The sequence below is a fragment of the Trachymyrmex septentrionalis genome, unplaced genomic scaffold (assembly GCF_001594115.1).
Source record: "Trachymyrmex septentrionalis isolate Tsep2-gDNA-1 unplaced genomic scaffold, Tsep1.0 scaffold220, whole genome shotgun sequence".
NCBI lineage: Eukaryota > Metazoa > Arthropoda > Insecta > Hymenoptera > Formicidae > Trachymyrmex > Trachymyrmex septentrionalis.
The window spans coordinates 566,025-589,382 of record NW_017305376.1 but is presented as its reverse complement, the minus strand read 5'-3'; the positions used below and the strand labels follow the sequence as shown (position 1 = coordinate 589,382).

The 23,358-nt window shown below is 33.3% G+C and overlaps 2 protein-coding genes across 2 annotated transcripts in view; one reads left to right on the top strand and one right to left on the bottom strand.

Annotated features, from left to right (window-relative positions):
• LOC108748464 (calcium/calmodulin-dependent 3',5'-cyclic nucleotide phosphodiesterase 1A-like) overlaps window positions 1-23,358 on the top strand; it is a 362,329-nt gene that overhangs the window by 83,873 nt on the left and 255,098 nt on the right.
• Window positions 1-23,358, bottom strand: part of LOC108748461 (alpha-glucosidase-like) — a 45,292-nt gene that overhangs the window by 16,869 nt on the left and 5,065 nt on the right. Inside the window, exon 2 of the mRNA XM_018486648.1 lies at window positions 2,274-2,611. Within this exon, the coding sequence (XP_018342150.1) occupies window positions 2,274-2,611 (338 nt within the window). The remainder of the gene's footprint in view (window positions 1-2,273; window positions 2,612-23,358) is intronic.

Below are 23,358 nucleotides of genomic sequence, written 5' to 3'. Positions count from 1 at the left end.
GTAACATCAAGTAACATTTGCTTCAATAATACTTCGACATTTTTCTCTCAGTGTATCTTTGATTTCACGCCATATCTTAGCGCTGAAACAGTACCGTTTCTTCAGATATGTCGAGCAATGGAGTCAGTTTTTCAGAAGTTATGCATTATATTAATTTAAATCTGCTTGTTTTTGTTATTGCAATTAAACCGAAATTTAACTTTAATTGAAGATATTGTAATTTGTAATGTATATGTATATCTAGATGTTTAATGATATCTCTTAATAATTAATGAAAGATACTTTTAAGAGTAATCAATTATTATCTTTATAACCTGATCTCAAATGTTTCTATTATTATAACATAGCTTATAAATTTTTTAACATTTTTAAATATTATTTATATAATTATTTATACATTATGCGTTAACAAAATTTGAATAATCTCTTCAAATGTGAAATTTGGATAACTGCGAGATCACTCATGCATAAAGCGAAAAAAAGCCGGTCATACACGTTCAATAAACTTAAGTATGCTTGCGCAAGCTACATGTGCAAATTTACTTGAATGTGTGAAAAATGTCAGAAAACTTTGTTTGCACAGTTATTTTGGCTTGCACACAAATGACTTGAGCAAATATGAAAATTTATTCGATATGTTTACACAAACAATTTGCATACATAAATTGGAGTGTGTGTGGCACTTTTAAAATCTAATCAGAATATTTGTTCACGTATTGCTTGCACTTTTTGCACTCAGCATCTTCGCTTTCTCTTTCTTCAACACCTGAATGTATATTTATTTTATTTTAAATATAAAATATAATTTTGGGTGATTTTAAACACAATCAGATCTTAATTAGAACTTAATTAACGCATTTAGTCATAATAACAATTTGATTTCTTGCATTAACTGAATTGGTGCATACAAAAATTACTGTACATAAAATTAACTTAAGTTATAAATATATAAGCGCATATTAAATGCCCAATAATGATTAATATACCAATCATAGTTAATTATTCTGTTTACACTTGACTTTACACTCGTGAGTTAGTCAATTCTTACAGATTATGATACAAGTTAATAAATTACGGCCAGTATAAATGATCCTTTATGTATAACTATCTTATGTGAGCAACTAATTGTGAGTCCCGAAACTTATCGGAAAAAATCTGTTGCAACTTTTCTGCTGACGAGTGTACATGCTTGTACAAGCATGTTTGTGCAAATTTATTGGAACGTGTATATGACAGAACTGTACAGTTATTGCAAGACATTACATACGTTCATGTAATTTGTACAAACATACGTGACAAGTTTGTTTGAATGTGTGTGGCCGACTTAAGACAGTTAATAAGCACATTATACGATATTTAAATGTTATAGGTGATGTTATAAGCTTGGCTCAAATATCCTCTAATATTAAGGGGTTTTAAAGACAATTGATCATAGTGTAAGTAGGATTTACACAGACAATTTACGTGTCACTGACATACTATATACATAGTACAGTTGGTCGCAGAAAGATTACAACACTTTTTTTTCGAAGGGTTACAGAATGCTGCTTGCTCATTAATTCTTACTTATCGATAAACAAGAATCAATTGTGAGTATAGGCTGTATTCCGAAACCCATCGAAAAAAAATGTTGCAACTTTTCTGTGACCGAGTGTACATTACTATCTCACGCACACATACACATAAATTTTCGTATAACAATAACATTTTAATTACACATTTAAGTCCAATTTTAAGAATTCTACGTTGTTTCTTTATGCAGACTAACTAATTTGTGGACTACTATTTTGTAAATACAGATTGCACAGCTTTTATATGAAACAAATGTAACAACTTTTGTTCTAGAGCGCTATATTGGATTAAGAAATAATAAAGATCAATTTTTAAATTTTTTATGTTCTCAGCATAAACTCCATTTCCCAGACGCGTATATTTAAATCCTGAAAAAGGATTTTCAATTCTGTAAAAGAGGAAAATGTAATTGTTATACAAAAATTACATGATTTAGTCGATAATACAGATTGCTTTAGAATCCTCTTAAACATTGTTCATATCACACTACGAGATAGGAAATTAATAATAAAAGCTATATGCTTAATCTCATTCAGAGAGCACGAAAGAGGATACATGAAATTTAAACATTACGTGCGCGCTTGCGTATTCAGCCTTGGATTAATTTACTTTAACAACGGTCATTCACATTTCTCGCCTCGTCAGTCTCCGCTGTCTCCTCAGTCATGTTATATCTAGCTTCGAGTTACACAATTACTTACCCAATTATTCGGTACTGTAACCGTTCCATTTGGTAGCACCTTGCCTTTATGCCATATGTAATAGTTAGTGTAAGGTTTTATGCTTTGTAAACTTTTTTGGAACCATTTGTGCTGATCCGACGAATGATTAGGAACAAAATCCATAATAATCTTCATTGATGCAGCATGCGTGGCTTTTACGAGTACCTCAAAATCCTTCATAGTGCCAAATGTTTTGTCGATACTGACAAAATCAGAAATATCGTAACCAAAATCAACCATCGGGCTAGGATAAATCGGAGATAACCAGAAAGCATCAACATTTGATTCACTGAGATGTTCCAATTTGCTTATGATACCTATATTATACAAAAACTTGTCAATTTTTATCACGAAATATTTTTTTGCTAATTTTTTTAGTGTGCCATTAAGTAAATAGACATGATAGCCGTTTGATTTTAAAAGTATTTAACTTTTTCATAGATATGATAATCAATCAAATTATTAAAATATTTAGTTAATATCAGAAGATATCTGAATAATTAAAAAAAATCGGAGGGTTGGTCACATACGAGCGGTTATAGTGTACAAAAAATACGGATTACCTTTAAATCAGATTACTTAAAATTACCTAATACTACCTCAAATTATTCCAGATTATCAAATATTACCTTATATTACCCAAGATTACCTTAGAGCATTTGGAGACACTGGTAGTGTCTCGGCGCTAAGCTACGCGGAGCGACACTGTCGTGGTTACTTTACGCGAGCCGACGAGTTGCCAGGAATTGAGATTATTGGATCTCAATAAGAACTGATCAGGTTCTAAGTGTGCATCTGCTAAAAATGTATAATGAAAGTGTTTTTATTTTTTCTCTACATACCCTACGAGCGGAAATATTGCGATGCAAAATCTGAAATCTTTGATTTTATTTATTATTAATATCGTCGACTAGAGGAAAAATGTATGGTTGCACCGTCTGGCATTAGATGGCGGTATTTAAAATTACGTTATATTTTTCAAGATTACCCGAACGAGATTTTTCAAAATTTACTTTACTCATCTAAGATTATTTTATGCGAGTAAAGTATTATTTCTTCAGATCACTTCAGAATACCTTTATAGATCATTATGATAAATATTTTTGAGAACATCAACTTTAGATTTTCACTGCTTAAGAAAAAAAAACCAATTTTACAAAACAAATGTTTATTGCATACAGGAACACAAAAATATACAAATTTTGCAAACAGAATATGTATTATATAGATAGTAATATTATATAGATAATAATAAGTTTGATTACTCATTTCGTTTGAGATTTTTTAATATTAACAAAACAATATCCAATTAAATATAATTAAATATATATAATAATAGGTACTTTATAAAATAAAAAATTCAAAAAGAAAAATCAAATAAACAGGCAGTTGGGAATTGGCGCTGTAGACGGTGCGCAGTTTTCCCGTACAGCACACTAACATTGAATCAATATCACAGAAATGTTGATTTGCAACATTGTGAACATTTCAATAACATCGCGAAATGTTTAATGTTGAAAAGACGTCTAATGTTGCAAAAACGTCTAATGTCCGTTGAATTACAATATCTGTGAGATATAAAAAATGTTTCTTATATTAATTAATTCAATTTTATTATTAAAATAATAAATAATAAATGAAAAAACGGACAATTAAGAGTCTAAATTTGCAGTAATTGGACCGATTATATCAACATATTTTTCAATCTTATATATGTATAACAAATACTGAACGTTTCGGCTTAATTCAAGTCATCTTCAGCAGTCGATTACTTCGATTTTCGACTACTTAATTTGTACAATACAAGTATTATATTAAGGAAGTTGTATTATACAAGAAAACCAAGATGTCTCGAATTATTTATCAAGAGGTTATATTATACAAGACTGCTGAAGATTGCTTGAATTAAGCCAAAACGTTCGATATTTGTTATATATATGTAAGATTGAGAAATATATGTTGATATAATCTAATTACTGTGAATTCTTAATTGTCTGTTTTTTTATTGTTTATTTTTATATTTTTATACTTCAAGAGCCCAACTTAAATTATTCTTTTTAAAAATAAGTATTATTGATCCATCGTATTCCAAAAAACACACGACAAAGTTATAATTAAAAAGAAAACGCTTCCCGCTCGTCTGAGAATTAATTTCTTTATTTTCCTAAATGGTCACCCATCCAATCTTATACGCCATCCAAATGTTTAACCTCTGCAATCGTACGGGAATTGCAACTTCGATGATCCACGAACACTGAATGTTAGTGGTGTATAATTGTGATATATATTGTAGATATGTACGAGAGCAAGTCAATAAATTTTTAGAAAAACATAGTAAAACACATTTTTTTGATCTATTCATTTTTATTTCTCAACATAGTCTCCTTTCAGCTCGATATACTTGATCCAACGATTCTACAACTTTTTCAAGCCGTCTGAATAATATGATTTGTCCAACCCTTCAAAATAAGCTTCTGTTTCGGCGATGAGCTACTCTCTAGTGGTGAATCTCTTTCCTCCGAACCATTTCTTTAGATTTGGAAATAGGAAATAGTCGCAGGGAACTAAATCTGGCGAATATGCTGGATGGAGAAGCAATACGTAGCGGAATTCGTTGAATTTTGCCATCGGTGGCACGTGTGAACTCGTGCATTGTCTTGATGGAAGAACACTTTCTTCTTCGTCAAATGAGGACATTTTTTCTTTAAAATGTTGTTAAAACAGTCCAATAAGGCTGCGTAGTAATCGCCATTGATTGTTTGCTTTAACGGAAGGTAATCGATATGAATTATATCGCGTGCATCCCAAAAAACTGTGGCCATCACCTTTTCGGTCGACTTCACGGTCTTCGCCTTCTTTGGAGCTGGTTCACCTGATGAAGTCCATTGTTTTGACTGTTCCTTCATCTCGGGTGTGAAGTAATGGATCCATGTTTCGTCCACAGTAATGAATCGACGCAGAAATTAATCTGGATTACGTTGAAACATCTCCAAACATTGTTTTGAAATCGTCACACGATCGCGCTTATGGTCCATAGTGAGCAAACGCGGCACCCATCTTGCCGATAGCTTTTTCATACTCAATTGTTCGTGCAAAATTAAAATCACTGTGCCATGTGATATGCCTGTGACCTCAACAAGCGCGCGCACTTTCACTCGTCGATCAGTCAAAACAATATCGTGGACTTTATCGATGATTTCTAGCGTAGCAGCCTCAATTGGATGTCCTGAACGAGGTGCATCACATATGGATGTACAACCATGTTTAAATTCATTCACCTAATTGTATACAGTCGCAAACGTTGGTGCAGATGTGCTATGAACATTATCCAACTCGGCTTTAATTTCTTTCGGCGTTAAATCTTATATATGTAGATGTTTGATCACTGCATGAAACTCGTTTTTTCCCATTTTGCAAAAAATACATAGGTTCGCTTTAATCACCTACAGAAATAAAACCACGATGAATTCCGCTCAAAATTTGACAGTAATCAGCTGAAAGGTGCTACTTGTCAAAAAGTAATGTGACACTGCGAGTGCCTTCTGACAGATTATTTAAGAACTTATTAACTTGCTCTCGTAGAAGACCACGAGTTGACATCGCGCATTGAACAGACCAACACAAACAATACCACATGTGCGAGCATTCTGCACGCGCAGCCAATTCTCGCGTAAACATATATCGTTTAGAAATAAAATTCATTAAAAGATCAATTGAAGTGATTTAAATTTTCTATTTGCATGACATTTTATTTTTGTTTATTTTTTGCAAAATAAATTTTGATATATTGTATAATTTATTCAATGTCATTTCAACAATGCAACATTAACAATCAATATGAAAAAATCAATAAAAATTCAACTTGTGGTTCAATTTATTTAATATTTTTTCAACGTTGCAGCGACATTAATAATCAATGTAGAAGATTTAATACAGATACAACATTGATAAGATATTGACACTTCAACATTTAATATTGCAACATCTCAGCAACATTCTTTCAACATTCTGTGCTGTATGGGTTTTGTTTCCTTAAAATAATTCTATATTATTGTATATCATTACTTGTATATGTTTCGACTAATCTTTTAACCTTCTTCAGCAAAACATTTCAGTAGATAGTACAATATATTGATTATCTATGAGTCGTCTTATAAAAGTCGTTGTATAATGAAATATCAGTAGATGTCATTGTGTGGCAGTAACATTACAGAATAAAAATCTCCAATTTGAAAGCTGGATGATAATGAATGACTTTAAATCTAATTAAATGTAAATAATAATTAATAGACTAGAAAAAATTGTAAGTCATGGTCAAGAGAAAGACTTACTTTACTTAATTTTTTGTCCCAGCATCGTCTTACACAAAAGAGAGGCATAATAATTAATTTGATATAAGACCTTGTTAATTTATAGATAGGGCTTTCTTAATTTATAGATAGGGCCTTCTTAATTTCTCACCTTATGTTTCACAAAAAAAATTTAGAACTAATTGTGAACATTCTTCTCGTCAATGATTACTCATTGAAGTTTGTCTTTGATGTACAACAGAATCAAACATCTGATTAACAACAAAAAATTTACTACCAATCATGATAAAAACGCAAGGAATAATGAAAATACACAGTCATCATTCACCATCCCATGTATTGATAATATTTCTGAAAAATTTTAAACTGTCATCAAAGATTTAAACTCCAATCTCTTTTTCTTTAGCTTGAACAAACTTCAATGTGTAATCAAAGCACATAAAGATCCTCTCTTTGTTCATCCAAAAAAAAACGTTGTCTATAAAATTTCATGCAATGACTGTGACGCAACCTATGTAAGTTAAACGTGCAGGCAACTAAAAACTAGAATTTCGGAACATAGGAACCATATCCGCAGATGCACGTCAGTTATACGAATAATCGAACATAGGTTGCAATATAGTCATGAATTTAATTGAGATAAAGTTGAAATCTTAGACACCGAATGTATTTACAACAAGAGATTAATGTCAGAGATGATATACATAAAGAGATAGAAGAATGGAATTAATCGTCAAATAGATACAGAATTTTTAGATACAATTTATGTGCCTATCTTCAACAATTTATAACAGACTATAGCATACAATTTAAGATTGTGTTCCCTTTTTACTGACAGTGTAACTATCATCACAATAGTGCACTGCCGCAGCCATTCCAAAATTATTGTGGTACTGCCAGCATTATTATAACGTCATATTTCGGAACGTTTTGCAGTAGACTGGCAGTAGTGTAAACAGAATAGACGTACTAAATTGTCAATACATTTTTTGAACGAAAACAGCAGCGAGTTCTTCCGAAGAAGATGAACTAATTATGGAATCATCAATTCAAGCAGTTTGATTTCGTGTTAAAAACTATATGGACACAGTTAATGAATATTCAGATGTGGAATTTAAGAGTCATTTTTGGTAAAATGAATATATATGCATCTTCTGCAATTAATGTATATATATAATATATATTTTTATTTTCTGGATCGAATATTTCGACGCATTGTGCTTCTTTAAGCGATGCTATATTATTGCACTGTAACTGCCTCATCTCGAAAACCGCAGTAGTTGCAGTGGCAATATGACTATCATTTATAATGTCATTGAGGGAACTAGATGCTATCGCAGTGCGCTGCGTAGTAATAGCGGAACAATTTTTCAGTACTGGTAGTGTGTATCGGAATACACCCTTATTGCACCTTTTACATGCGTATAACATATTATATAATATCGACTTTTGTTTACAATCATTTATATTGTACATTTCGCTAACTTTAGAGAATAAACCTGTTACACTTCTCAGTTGAATATCGATACTGTTCTGACTCACACCGATCTTCGTCGTTTTGTTTTAATCAGTAACAAAATTTGACAATTTATTAAATTAATAGTATCATTTATTCAACTGTAACATGTTCATTATTGTGTACGCCGATAATTTTATTATAACTATTAGGAATATAAATAAGTTACTGCCGTTTTTTATCAAAAATTGGGCATTTATTGTGAAAGAACGGTACCTAATGTTTTATTCGAAGTATTGTCCATCGCTAGCCACTACTTTTTCCCATCTTTCTGGCAGCATACAGATATCGCGGAAAAACGCTTCATCTTTTGAAGCTATCCACGAATCGACCCAATTTTTGGTATCTTCATATGATGTGAAGTGTTGCTCAGACAGGTCATGCGCCACCGATCGAAACAGGTAGTAATCAGAAGGAGCAATGTCTGGTGAATACGGGGTAAAACTTCCCAATTGAGTGTTTCCAAGTAGGTTTTGACCGGCGCCGCAACATGTGGACGAGCATTATCATGCAGAAGAATAACTTTGTCGTGTCTGGAGTAGTAGTGGGCGCGTTTTTCCTTGCTCGGCTCAATCTCATCAATTATGTTCGGTAGAGAGTAATGGTTTCGTTCGGTTTGAGCAACTCATAATAAACGACACCTAGCTGATCCCACCAAATACACAACATGAGCTTTTTCCCATGAATGTTCGGCTTGGCTGTCGATGTTGAAGCATGGCCAGGTGGTCCCCATGATTTCTTCTTCTTTGGGTTATCGTAGTGGATCCATTTTTCATCACCAGTGATTACACGGTGCAAAAAACCCTTTCGTTTATGCCTGGCAAGCAGCATTTCACATGTGAAAAATCGGCGTTCAACGTTTCTCGGCTTCAGTTCATATGGAACCCAATTTCCTTGCTTTTGAATCATTCCCAACGATTTTAACCGATGTGAAATTGCTGGTTGAGTCACTCCTAATGTAAGTGCAAGTGCTTCTTGTGTTTGGCACGAATCTTCATCCAATAATGCTTCCAATTCCGCGTCTTCGTATACTTTCGACCTTCCGCTACGTTCTTTGTCTTCGACGTCAAATTCACCGTTCTTAAACTTTTGAAACCACTCACGGCAACTTCTCTCACTTAAGGCAGCCTCACCATATGCTTCTATAAGCAATCGATGCGCCTCAGCTGCAGATTTCTTCAAATTAAAGAAGTAAATCAAAAGCTCCCGCAAATGATGCTTATTCGGCTCAAAACTCGACATTTTCGCACGAAAAAAGATATAAGATGCTGATGCAAAATCGCTAATATTTCAAGGTTATGTTCTTGCCAGATGTCCAACCTTACGATATGACGTTTTACAGCTGACAATTTTAACTATTGTATAACATACTGGTAGCGCCATTGTTTGTTAAACGGCGGAAACTTATTTATACTCCCAATACTATTTATTTTGTTATCGTAATAATTGACCAATATAATGTCGGTCACATCATTATAGGGTAAGTTTTTCTTCATCATAACATAGAATTTTTTCTAATCTATTAATTATTATTTACATTTAATTAGATTTCCAGTCATTCACTACCATCCAACTTTCAAATTGGAGATTTTTATTCTATAATGGAGGAATTACTGCTACATATCATGGTAATGATATCGATTGATATTTCATTATACAATGATCTTTATATGATTCATGGATAATCAACGTATCGTACCATCTACTGAAATTTTTTGCTACTAATGTTTTTGCTAAGCTAAAAAATTAGTTGAAATATGTACAATAATAATATAATGTAGAATTATTTTAAAGAAACAAAAACTGCGCACCGTCTACAGCGCCAATTCCCAATTGCCTGTTTATTCAATTTTTCTTTTTAAATTGTTATCTTGGGAATTTAGTTCGTAATTTATTTACCACTGAAAATAAAACATATAAAAAAACATCAATAGTAACGCGGACTCTTTGTAAAACAATATCACAACTTAGTGTTAAATTAAAAATTTTGCTAAGATTTATTTGAACGAACAGTTAAAACATTGCTCGACACTAAATGCATATCTTGAGTTGATTTCTACGGGTGATGTCTACTATCCCTCTACTGTTCTGGACTCAGTGGCCTTGCCACTTAGAGTTCTGGCTCAAGATCATATACAACTCTTGTCTAGATGTCCTCTCCCTCCACTATGTCGAAATAAAAAAACGTATAGGCAGAGAGCCATGGGCTACGAAAGAGTGTAGTCGTGTCACGATTTGCCTCAATTGTGCGATTCTCGTGAGTCTTGCGCCCAATTGGTGTTCAATGTTTGCTGTCAAACTTCTGGCAGCTGTAAAGCTGCTTCTCTGGTTCTTTCTAAAGGCCCCTGAATCAATAAGTGCTTTTAGTTACATCTTAAAGTAGGGTAAAGCGGGTTCTTTTCGGCAGTGGTGAGGATGATCGACAATGGATCGCTAGACATGGATTTAGAAGTAGTGAATATTTCGAGTAACATCTCCCGGGAGGAGATAATGCAGATTATTTTGGACAGCGAACAAACAAAGAAACGGCTCCAAGAAGATACAAGCGAAATCTTGTTGAACCAAGCATCAATGATCAAAGCACTTAAAATGGTAGAACTTTCAGGCAACAAGGACATGAAACAGCAAAAGAAGGGGGGGGGGGTCCCCAGGAAAATTAGTGAAAAAGAAGAGATCGCGTTCTAGGGGTCTTAGATTGTTCGGAAAGTAATTTCGTTTTTTTTTAATGAAAATGAAAGACGATTTTCTTATAGTGAGTAAATATTTTATTGAATTATATATTGTCCATTCTGGTCCAATACTTTTTGCCATCTTTCTGGCAGTAGCATGATTCCACGCTCATAAAATTTTTGTTCTTTGCTGGCAAAAAACTGATCCAGGTGATTTGTGACTTCCTCATTTGAAGTAAAGGTTTTACCGTCTAAAAAATTTTGTAGAGACCGGAACAAATAATAATCAGAAGGTGCCAGATATGAAGAATATGGTGGGTGTGGCAGTATATCCAAGCTGTAAAAGCTTTTGGCGAGTTACCAAACTTGTATGAGGTCTCGCATTATCTTGGTGGAACACTACACCTTTTTGATCAATTCTGGCCTTTTCTGTTTAAGTGAATCATTCAATTTGTCCAGCTGATGACAATACACTTCAGAATTGATCGTTGTCCGGTAGAAGCTAAAAAAAAAAACGATTCCTTTGAAATCCCACCAAACAGATAGTATCACCTTTTTTTGATGAATATCGGCTTTCGAAGTGCTTTGAGTCAGTTCATCTTTTTTACTCCATTATCTCTTGCGTTTAACATTGTTGTAGACAACCCATTTCTCGTCCCCAGTGATGATGCGCTTCAAAAATGGATTATTTTCTTGACGTTTGAGAAGCAAATCACAGACGTCAATGCGATGGCACAAATTTCTTTCCGAAAGAACATGAGGAACCCATATGTCGAACTTTGAGATTAAACCTAGGCGTTTCAAATGATCATGAACGTCGAATTCGATAAATTTAATCTCTCAGCGATCTCACGAGTTATTATTCGTCGGTTTGCATCAATTAATGCCTTTATTGTGTCTTCATCAGCTTCAACTGGCCTTCCAGAACGTGGTGCATCTTCAACATCAAAATTGTCGGATCGAAATTTTGCAAATCAGTTTTGGCACTGGTGTTCTGTCAATACATCTTCTCCATACACATCGGATAATTTTTTTCTTGCTTGAACAGCATTTTTACCTTTTCGATAGTAAAAAAGTAAAATATGCCGAAAATGCTGCTTTTCACTTTCCATATTTGATAGGTACCAACCAAAAACTACTGCGTAGAATCAATCAAACTTTTTTCACAAGCAAGCCTTGCTATATCAGCTGTCAAAATATATAATGCGGCTTAAGTGTGAAGTTGGCTGTGAAAAAATACAATTAAGTTCTCTGTTGGGAAAAAACGAAATTACTTTTCGAACAACCTAGCTTGATCAAGAAGTCTGCAGAGGTTAGTAGTATCAATAATGAAGGCTCAGACTCTAAACTGGATAACACAGATCCTCTTCTCGAAAAAACTTACAGCCGTCTGCTCTATTTTATATTAATTAAGAGAGTGGACACCTATAAGGGTGATAAATCATTATCGATCTTAGAAATCCTGAAAATTATGTAATTTGGAAAGAAAAGTGGCTCTGAAATACAAGATCAGAATCACGCTAGGAACGTATGAAAACTTAGTTTCGATTCCTACACGACTGCCAACAACGCCCTTACTAACAAAAACCTGAAGGAACTCGATTTCAAGGCTTTCATCCCGAAATTTATGCTATATAGAAGAGGCGTTATTCAAGGAGTTTCTTTAGATATAAAAATGGATGAGCAGATAGAGGAAACTATTACGACAATAAATGAAAAGTGGCTCTGGCGTTTAGATTAAAGAAAAAAGCTAGAGAGGTGGGTGGATTCTCAATCCATTTGCCTCGATTTTAAGGGATGTCTTTGAATATGTCATTCTTTGGGGAGTGCTACTACATGTCTCGATTTACGTCCCTGAAATTAGATGGTGTTTCAAATGTGGCAAATTAAGTCACATTAATAAAATATGCGACAAGGAGGCATGTTTGAATTGCAGTGAAAACCATGAAATAGTCAAGGGTTCACTTTATAGAAAAATTGAACGATGTATGAATTATAATGAGGCCCACAGTAGATTGGTCGTGTCGTGCATATAAAAAAGTAGCGGAGATCATACGGCTGATGGCATATGAAAGTATAACGTGCTCGGAAGCAGCAAGACAGGTGGATAAAGCACGGGACAACGTCAACTCTCAAGAATCTTATTTGCGGAATCTAAACGGAAATATGGGAAAGAAATCTTATTCCTTAGTTCTTCTGAAGTAGTATCCGGCTTTTTAAGGTGGCAGACAGACGATAGGAAAGGATACAGCAGACAAACAATCTAATCTAGTAAATGAGCTCGTTCCAAGTCCTCTCGATCCGAAGTCAAAACTGAGGAAATTAATGCACGCGATAAACTCTATCCCGGACGCAGATCAAGTGATTGATAGAATTCTAAATATGATGGAACTGCATATTAAATGCCTTCATCAATCCATGTCATACTCACGTAATGGTTTTTAAAGTTTTTCTCTCAATGGAATGTTAAGAGTCTCAAACACAAAGTTAATGAGATTAATGGTCGCTTCCTAGATTATGATTGCTTTTTATTTGCAGAAATTTGGCTGTCCCCAACTAAAGATAAAGGTTCTACTCAAAAGAATGGACTTAATACGAAAAGACAGAGCGGAGTAGGAGTGCTGGAGTGGCCATTGGAATGAAATCCTTTATTAAATACGAGGTGATTTCAAATTTATATAATTGCGACTGAACATTGGAAGAATGCGCGGTTAGAGTATTCACAGGAGATGACACATTGGTCATAGTGTCTTGTTATCGACCTTCCAGAGGTGTTACAATTAATGTAAACTCATGAACAAGATTTCTATTCAGTGAAAAGTTAAGGGGATCCTAAAACCGTTTATATGAGAGCAAGTTAATAAGTTCTTAGAAAAAAACGAGTTTCGTGCAGTGATCAAACATCTACATATGAAAGATTTAACGCCGAAAGAAATCAAAGCCGAGTTGGATAATGTTCATAGCACATCTGCATCAGCGTTTGCGACTGTATACAATTGGGTAAATGAATTTAAACGTGATCATACATCCACATGTGATGCACCTCGTTCGGGACGTCCAATTGAGGCTACTATGCCAGAAATCATCGATAAAGTCCACGATATTGTTCTGACTAATCGACGAGTGAAAGTGCGCGAGCTTGTTGAGGCCACAGACATATCACATGACACAGTGTTATACCCGTCGGGTTCTATATTTACCACGGAAATTTATATACCACTATAGCTATCTTAGAGGCTTTGAGAGTACCTAGGATTCATATGAGCGCATTGTAATGTTTACTCCAAGGTTTTGATAGATATTGGAGCAGCTTTCTGTTCTAAATCTACAATACCTGACGTTACAGATTACCAGGTGTACAAGGTGTATGAAATGCGGATTTAAAAAAAAAACACGTTCGGACAAAAAACAAATTCGGAAGAATGATAAAAAGAGCTTTATTTAAAGTATGCTCCATTGCTAGTTACACATTTTTCCCATCTTTCGGGCAATTTGTGGATACCACGCCAGTAAAAATCTTCCCCCTTTTCCGCGAACCATTCATCGAGCCATTTTTTCACATTTTCGTACGAACCAAAGCGCTGCTCAGCAAGTGCGTGACCCATCGATGCAAACAAGTGGTAATCGGAAGGAGCCAAGTCTGGTGAGTAAGCCGCATGGGGTAGAACTTCCCAGCTGAGTGCTTCCAACGTGTCGCGAACCGATTTTGTCGTATGTGATTGTCATGAAGAGCATTGTCATGAAGAAAAATGACTTTGTGTTGTCTCTTTTGGTATTCTGGTCTTTTTTCAAGCAGCAAACGGTTCAAATCGATCAATTGTTGTTGGTAGCGTCCAGCATTAACCGTTTCACCAGGTTTTAACAGCTCATAATAGACCACACCGTCTGGTCCCACCAAACACAGAGCATCGTCTTTCTGCCAAAGCGATTCGGTCTTGCGGTCGATGTGGGTGCGCCCATGATTTTTTGCGCTTGGGATTCTCAAAATAAATCCACTTTTCATCCCCACTAACGATACGATGCAAAAACGACTTCCTTTTGTATCGTGCAAGCAAAATTTCACATGTGTTTTTGCGCCTCTCCATCTGCCTGCCGTCCAACTCATGCGGTATCCATCTTCCGGTCTTCTGAATCTTTCCCATCTCTCGTAGGCGATTGGAAACAGCTTGTTGACTAACGCTCAATTGCTCTGCGAGTTGTTTTTGTGTTTGTGAATCATCTTCGTCCAACAATGCTTGCAATTCCACATCTTCGTACCTTTTTAGCGATTTTCCGTGTTCCTTGTCTGCAACATCGAAGTCACCACTTTTAAAACGCCGTTCACACGTATCTTGTGATGGAGCATGTTCACCATAAGCTTCTCGAAGTAATCGGTATGATTCAGCAGCAGTTTTCTTTAAATGAAAACAAAAAATTAATGCTGTCCGCGAATGCTCTTTGTTTGATATAAATTTCGACATATCGAACACAGCAACACAACACTATGCAAACACTTTTTCAATTTATCACTCGTGCGCGTCTGAAACTTGTTGATGGCACTTCAAAATGGCATAACAGTCAAATCTTTATACCACACACTGCATTGATGCGCCATCTGTTTTCTAAAATCTGCATTTCATACTTGTACACCTGGTAATTGTTTTTAACTCAAATACAGACCTAATAAATTGAAAAAAACGAAAATTGATACGAAAATTGATGAATACTCTTTAAAGGAATAAAATTTTGAGTAAGTACTATAAGAGTCGTCACTAAATGAGTCATACAGTCCCATGTTATGATAGTCTACTATCCCTATTTGTTCATTTTTTAAAATTATTAACAATATATGATAACAAAGACACATAAACAAAAAAAAATCTGTTGGACTTTATTAAAAACTATACTTATTATTTAAATAGAAATCAAATATCTCAGACAATTATATACGATTGTATATAAAATAAAAACTTTAAAAAAATTTTAAAAAAACTTTAATAAAAAATTGTTTTTAGGTATTTTTAAAAATTGTTACGTAACTTCTATCATAGATGTTCGCAACGAGATATTACAGCAGATTGAGCGGTAGTCGCTGCTGCGTGCTCAGACATGTTTACGCGTGTCTCGAGTGTTTTGTTTTTAATGTAGTTTTGATTATTCTTCTTACCCCTATAGTTTATACTAACTCTGATCTCCCCTACTTGAGTAAAAAATTATTGAATACCAAATTTGACGATCTTTAGTAATTAATATCTTGTTAATTATTGCGAAAATTGCAAAATGTTCAGGACTTTTCGTCTCAGTTTAGTCCGCTCTACCAGCACACGAAATATTGGGACACCCTGGATACATACTAGAATTGTATCTTTTGCCTATTCAACCGTCATAAAGATAATATCTTTCTTGCTAAATAATTTTTTTTTAAATAAATGGCGATAGCTTACCAAAAGTTGTAAAGAAGTATGCATTTCGTAATTTTTGAACCCTTGTGTATTTGCAACTTGAGGGAGAAAGCATTACAAGATGTAGTACCGCGAAAATCTAATGATAACTTCTTAGATTATAAAAAAGCAATCTTTTTTACATATTCAATTTTTTTACGTCAAAAATCGATTGAAAATATATATTATTGTAAAAAGGTACAAAATGATCGTCAATGACATTTAGCAACTAAAAAAATTGAAGAATACCTTAGGTTACTTCAGATTATTTGAGACTAGAGTAGAGCGGAACTATTTGAGCATAAAGGCAAGTTGGTCAAATGCAAATATTTAAATAACCAAAACATATATATAGAAACGTCTATGCTTGCGTAATGTAGCACAAAGACATAGATTACTGTGCTTTAATACAATAATCTGTGTCCGGCTGTCAACAGCCAAATACATGCACTTTTTTGTTTTTGTATATCAAAAATAAAATTATTAAGTAAGTATTCTTTTTGGTTTACATGGTAATTAAAGCGATTAATAACAATCAAACGTTTTTTTAAATATAAGTTCCTAGATAGCAAAATGTTAGCAGGATGTCGTAGACTGACAGCTGATTTGATCAGAAGATGTTAGCAGACTGACTACAATTGATATCGCATTCTGCTCCTTTTGCTGATAGAACCTGTTAACATTTTATGCAAACAGACTAAAATTGAACGGCGGCAGAAATCAAACAACCTGCTGACAGAATCTGATAGCAGACTGCAGAAATCGAGCAGAGTCTGCTTAACATAACTTGACAGCAAATTGGAAGCAGAAACTGAATAAGATCTGTTATTTGATTTAAATCGACTTGGTTTCTTATAAGAAATTTTGTGTACATATATATAATAAACGATTATATATAATTATATATAATTATATATTTATATACGTGTTTTCAAAAAGTCTAGAAACGCTAAAATATCTCGAAAATGCTCAACTCTAGGGAACAATAAAAGCAAAGTTGTAAGACTTAAAAAAATCTACCTAACTGATAATAAGAGGTTGACCTTGGGTAGAGTCTGCAAAGTCATATGAAGGTCAAGTTGAATTTTTTAAATAAAACCTCTCTTTTTATTGTACATTTTTATAGCTTATTTCAAGAGCTTTTCAAAACACTAAAAAAAAGTACTTAATAAAATATTTTTTTATTAAGTACTTTTCAAGTTATAAGGCTTAAAAGTTACAGTATCTCCGGCATTAGCATTAAGCAAGATGTCCGACGGACGGTTAAAACCTCTTCCTAACCTAAAATAACCTAATTGGAGATTATTTTCATTTTTTCTTATTTTCATTTTCTCTTATTTTCATTTTTGCACTAAAAATTCATTTTACGTAAAAATGAAAATAAGAGGTATAACCTCCATCAGCCCTGATTTTGATAAATATTTTTAGAACATGATCCTGAATAACATTCAAGAGCCGTCAATCGAACACCTTGGATAATGCTAATATCGCGCTGGTGGTACTGTAATTTTCAAGTCTTATATTGTAACTCGAAAAGTACTTAATAAAAAAAAATTGTATTACAGTGTTTTGAAAAATTCTTGAAATAAGTTATAAGAATATGCAATAAAAAAGGAGGGCCCTATTTAAAAAATTCAACTTGGAAATTTCTAGGAGATTTGCCTATTCGATTTACATGCGCCAATTCTTATAGGACTCCTGAACGTTTTTCTTTTTACAAGAAGCAAGTCCATCTCGTGGCGAGTATATGAAAATAGCTGACCCTACTTGACTTCTGCTGCTAATCTGCTGTTAGGTTCTTATGTCAGCACCCTGGTGAACATTTTTCTCAGAAATTTTCATATAATTTTTCAGAATTTCTATATAACTTTAGAACTTCCTCACATTTTTTATACAAATGGGAATATTTCTCAGAAAATTTATATCTTTTTTTATAATTTTTCATATATGTTAATTATAAAATATTGTAAGACTTTTAAGATTTTTTGTAAGTATAATTTTTGATGAAATGTTATAAAATCTAAAAAAATTTAAAAATATTTTTTAAAAATTATGGGATGAGAAATTTCAAAATATTCAGAATTCACTTATATGAAAAATTCTGAGAGAAGATGTAAACTTTCCGAATATTTCTGAGTATTTCTGAAAAATGTTTCAATTCCCATAAAAATTATGAGAAAAATTTTCATCAGGGCAAGCTCTGCTTGGTTTCTGTTCGCAATCTGCTGTCAGGTTATGTAGCAGACTGTTTGATTTTTGTCACCAATTTGCTAACATAGCATGTCATCAGGCTTTGTCATATTTTTAACAGCAGTTTGCTAACATTGTCTGATAATACAAACTCTGTGTACAATTTGTTATCTTTCCGCAATCAGAAATTGATAGCAGACTCTGTTCAAAGTCTGTCTTTCAGATTTGGCTCTTAGTTATTATCGTATCTTTTAACTTTAATGTTCAAATTATTTTTTTTACGGTTTTTTTAGGTATAAAAAAGTATTTTAGTCAACATCGATATGGGACTTGTTGGGCCAATATCTCATAATTAATCTTATAAATTTAGCTGCTTAAATGAAATCTGTCTTTATCAATGCTTTTTATTATATTTTATGTTAACGATTAAATATATATTTTACATTTAATTATTATTATAAAGAATAAAGATTTTAGTTTTTCTAATTTTATTAATTAAAGTATTTAAAAAGAGGGAGTATTACAAATTATTATACTTAAGGAGATGCTGGAGTGCCCTGTTTTACCAACAAAGTGTGATTAATTTTCCCCAGCTCGTTTCTCTTAATTGCACTTACGGATTGAAAAGTTCTTCTCTATGATTAAAGTATCGACAACAATACAGGCTGCCAGCTACAATTTAATACAAAAAACGAAAGAAAATTAAAAATTGTAGTTTTGTCACCGACTCCTGCAGACTCGCAGTATGTGCTGCATATAAGAATTTCAGATTTTATCCGTTTAAAATAAGTAGTCAGCAGCCTACAGAAAACTTAAAGGACAATATTATGCCTGTAGAAATGAGCTAGGAGCTTTAGTATGAGAGAAAAGAGTCGCCAAAAATTTCGTTTATATGCTACGAATAAAACTGACATGAAGTCATGACATCGAGCACTTTTTTAGTTCCTCGATATTGCGACAATGGTGTTGTCATCAAGTGTGCCTCGCTGGATCAGCAGAAACGATCAGAATTATCGACTTAGGCTCGTAACAAGCTTCTTACATGCCTTGGTTAAAATTTTTTCTCTTGAGAGGAAAAATAATAATATAAAAATACTAATATAAAAATAAAATAAATATGATATTAATTATTTCAGTTTTGTGTATAAATGTCTTTATAAACAAAAATATACAATCATATTCTTATATGTTATATTATTTTCGGTTGATTTTTGACTCTGCTCAGATGTCGAAGCGTTGAGCAGCAATTTTACTCGTAGCAAATGAAATTTTCGTAGACTCCGTTCTCTTATATTAAAGCCCTTGACTCATTTCTACAAGCATAATATTGTTTTTTGAGGTTTTCTGTAGAGCGCCAGCTACTTATTTCAAACATACAAAGTCTGAAATTGTTATATATAGCACATTTTTTACTTGGCTCGGATGTAAAAGTATCAAACAGCACTTAGTAGGAAGTGTCATTTCTCTTATCGCCCGCGCGCAAATATAAAAATAGATGAATCATTATGTAATCAGCAATATATAATATTATCAGCTGGAAACGTCATAATAATAATATATTTTTCTATATACAATATAAAAAAATATTAAAATAGAATCATTGCTTAGAAAAGGAGTCATACATCCTTGCTGCATCGGCGATGATGATAAAGCGGAACTAATAGAACACATTGTTAAATTGCAGAGCGAATTATCAAAACAGAAGTACGACAGAGTGAAACAGAGAAAAAATAAAAAAGGATAGAAGCTGCGATTGTAATCGATGACGCACGCCAAGCTGGGCTCGTCGAGCGAAACAGTCTATCCTTCAGAGTCTGTCTCTCTCTCTCTCTCTATGATCGCTTGTTTCTCGCGATCGAAAATGCTTTCTCAGCAATTTCGGCCACTTAACGTGTATAAATAAGAAGAGAAGGGACATTATAGATAACGTACAAGTTTTAATAAATTATGTTAATTGTATATCCCTTCAATTTATGTATAATAACAAAAATAATTTCAAAACACGATAATTTACGGGATATTGATATTTCCATGATTTTCCATGACCGTTGTATACCACGTTCATAGAAGTGGTTTGCAAGACCTCGGCGTGGTCTCGCGCGTAGGGTACGAGATTAGAATGTTAGAGATCCCACGATCGAAACCTTTATTCTTTTTTCGTAATTTTTTTTAAGTGACATTATTAATAAATATATTTTACAGATTAAATATATTTTTACACAATAGTATAATGGCTCAATAATTTAAAAACAAGTTAAAAGAAAAAAAACTACGAGCCAAAATTTGACCTGTAAAAATTAATAAATAAATAAAAGTTTTAATCAAATAATTATAAAATTTAATAACATGCCGGCTATCAACAAACGTTTCAATCACGATCGGATCATTATCAATGTTTACAAAAATAGATTTAAATGATAAAAAACACAACATAAAGTCGATCGAAGATTAAACATGTAATTCGCATTTAATAACTATATAATTGTTGGTATCAATAAATTAAGAAGGTTCTTCGTCTTGTTGAACGGAACAGTAACATACATAAAATACATAGATTAGACATTAGAATTCATCAGAAAGGTAAAAACTTATACTGTGTACGTTCGATGGCAAATGAAAATATACTTCGCAATGTCAAGACATCAAACTGTTGGTATCAGAATCCTCATCTCATTAGAAAAATTGTACAGCTAAAAAACATCGGTGTATGAGTAAAATAGTGTTCAGAACGAAAAATAACGCTTTAATAATTAACTATAATAATAATGTAAGATTATAAGAATAACAGAATAGCTTTAATAATTAATATAACGCTTTAATAATTAGCTATAATAATAATGTAAGATTATAAGAATAATAGAACAACACAATATTGATATAAGTGAAAGTATAAAATGTACAATGTAAAACTATCTGTTCAATTAAATTAATTAAATATTTTTTAAAATTAAATAAGCAAAATACATTTCATAATTGTAGTTAAGAGTTCAATTCAGAAAAAAAATTAATATAATTAAAGTACAATAGACAATGCGAGAAAGATCGATGTCTCTAATCTCTTCGACGTTATTAGACAAAATAAATTTAAAATGATTTTTAGAGAAGGAAAGAGAGGTCATGTTAGAAAATAATGGGAAGCAAGAATAAAAAGGGGGAATAGAAGGAAAATAGGAGACGGGATGTATAGAGAGGAAAGAAAGATAATTATGAGGGAGAAAGGGATTATATGATTTGTGAGCAGGATTCTGGCAATAATTCAGTATCATTTTGTTTATTTAAACCTCGACTCTGTCTTTTAATGTGAATCATTTCAAATATCAATCTTTGATTGTACCTAAGAAGACTCACTGTCTAAAATCTTCACATCATTCCATTTGAAATATTATTTATGATTAAAATTAACGCGATGATCGGATATAACAGATGAAGAACCTGTCTTTTTGTTAATATCCGAAATGTGTTCACGCAATCTTACTGGGGACGAAACATGGACCTATTCGTATGAGCCGGAAAGTAAACAACAATCCACTGTTTGGGTATTTCAAAATGAACCGAAACCAACAAAAGTTATTCGTTCACCCAGGTGCTGCCAAGCAAATGATCGCTTGTTTCTTCGATTATACCGGATATGTGACAACCGTGGCTTTAGAGGATCGAAAGACTGTAAATACTGATTGGTATACAACAATTTGTTTGCCAGAAATCATAAATGAATTGCGTAGAACAAACCGAAATCGTTGCATCATGACAACGCCAGCTGTCACACAGCACGTCAAACCGTTGATTTTTTATCCAGTAATAATGTCGAATTGATGACTCATTGTCCGTATTCATCTGATATCACCTAATGACTTCTTTTTATTCCCAAACATTAAAAATAAGATGCGTAGTGAGCGATTTGAGTCGCCTGAAGCAGCTGTTGAAACATTTCGTACACTGATATCTGAGGTTACAGCCTTAGAATGGAAAAAATGCTTCGAAATTGGTTCGAGCGTATGCAAAAATGTATCGATCTTAAACGCGAATACTTCGAAAAACAATAAAGCCATTTACCGAATTGTATATGTTTTTTTTCATATTGTTTGCAGAAACTTTTTCAACAGCCTACCTTATATATAAAATATAATTATGATTTATATTCACTAATAATGTTTTTATTAGGTTGTTCGGAAAGTAATTTCGTTTTTTCCCAACAGTGGACTTATTGTATTTTTTCACAGCCAACTTCACACTTAAGCCGCATAATCATTATATATAATATTTTGACAGCTGATATAGCAAGGCTTGCTTGTGAAAAAAGTTCGATTGATTCTACGCAGTAGTTTTTGGTTGGTGCCCTATCAAATATGAAAGTGAAAAGCAGCATTTTCGGCATATTTTTTACTATCAAAAAGGTAAAAATGCTGTTCAAGCAAGAAAAAAATTATCCGATGTGTATGGAGAAGATATATTGACAGAAAGCCAGTATCAAAACTGGTTTGCAAAATTTCGATCCGGCAGTTTTGATGTTGAAGATGCACCACGTTCTGGAAGGCCAGTTGAAGCTAATGAAGACACAATAAAGGCATTAATTGATCCAAACCGGCGAATAACAACTCGTGAGATCGCTGAGAGATTAAATTTATCGAATTCGACCGTTCATGATCATTTGAAACGCGTCTGATTGAAAATCGTCTTTCATTTTCATAAGAAAAAATGAAATTACTTTCCGAACAACCTAATACAGGGTGCGGCGCCAAAATCCGGACAAATTTCAAATTGAAATTCCCTCCTTTTAATACCATTGGTAGATGTCGCGATTGGCAGTCAAATAGCTTGACGCATGTACTAAACCATCATAACCTCGAAACAGTCGCAATGTTGAAACCAAGTGCGGAGTACAACTGAAGAGCCGCGATTATCGAAAGTATTCGCGCCGGGCGCTCGGCGACAGAAATCATTCGGTTTTTCGGGTATCGA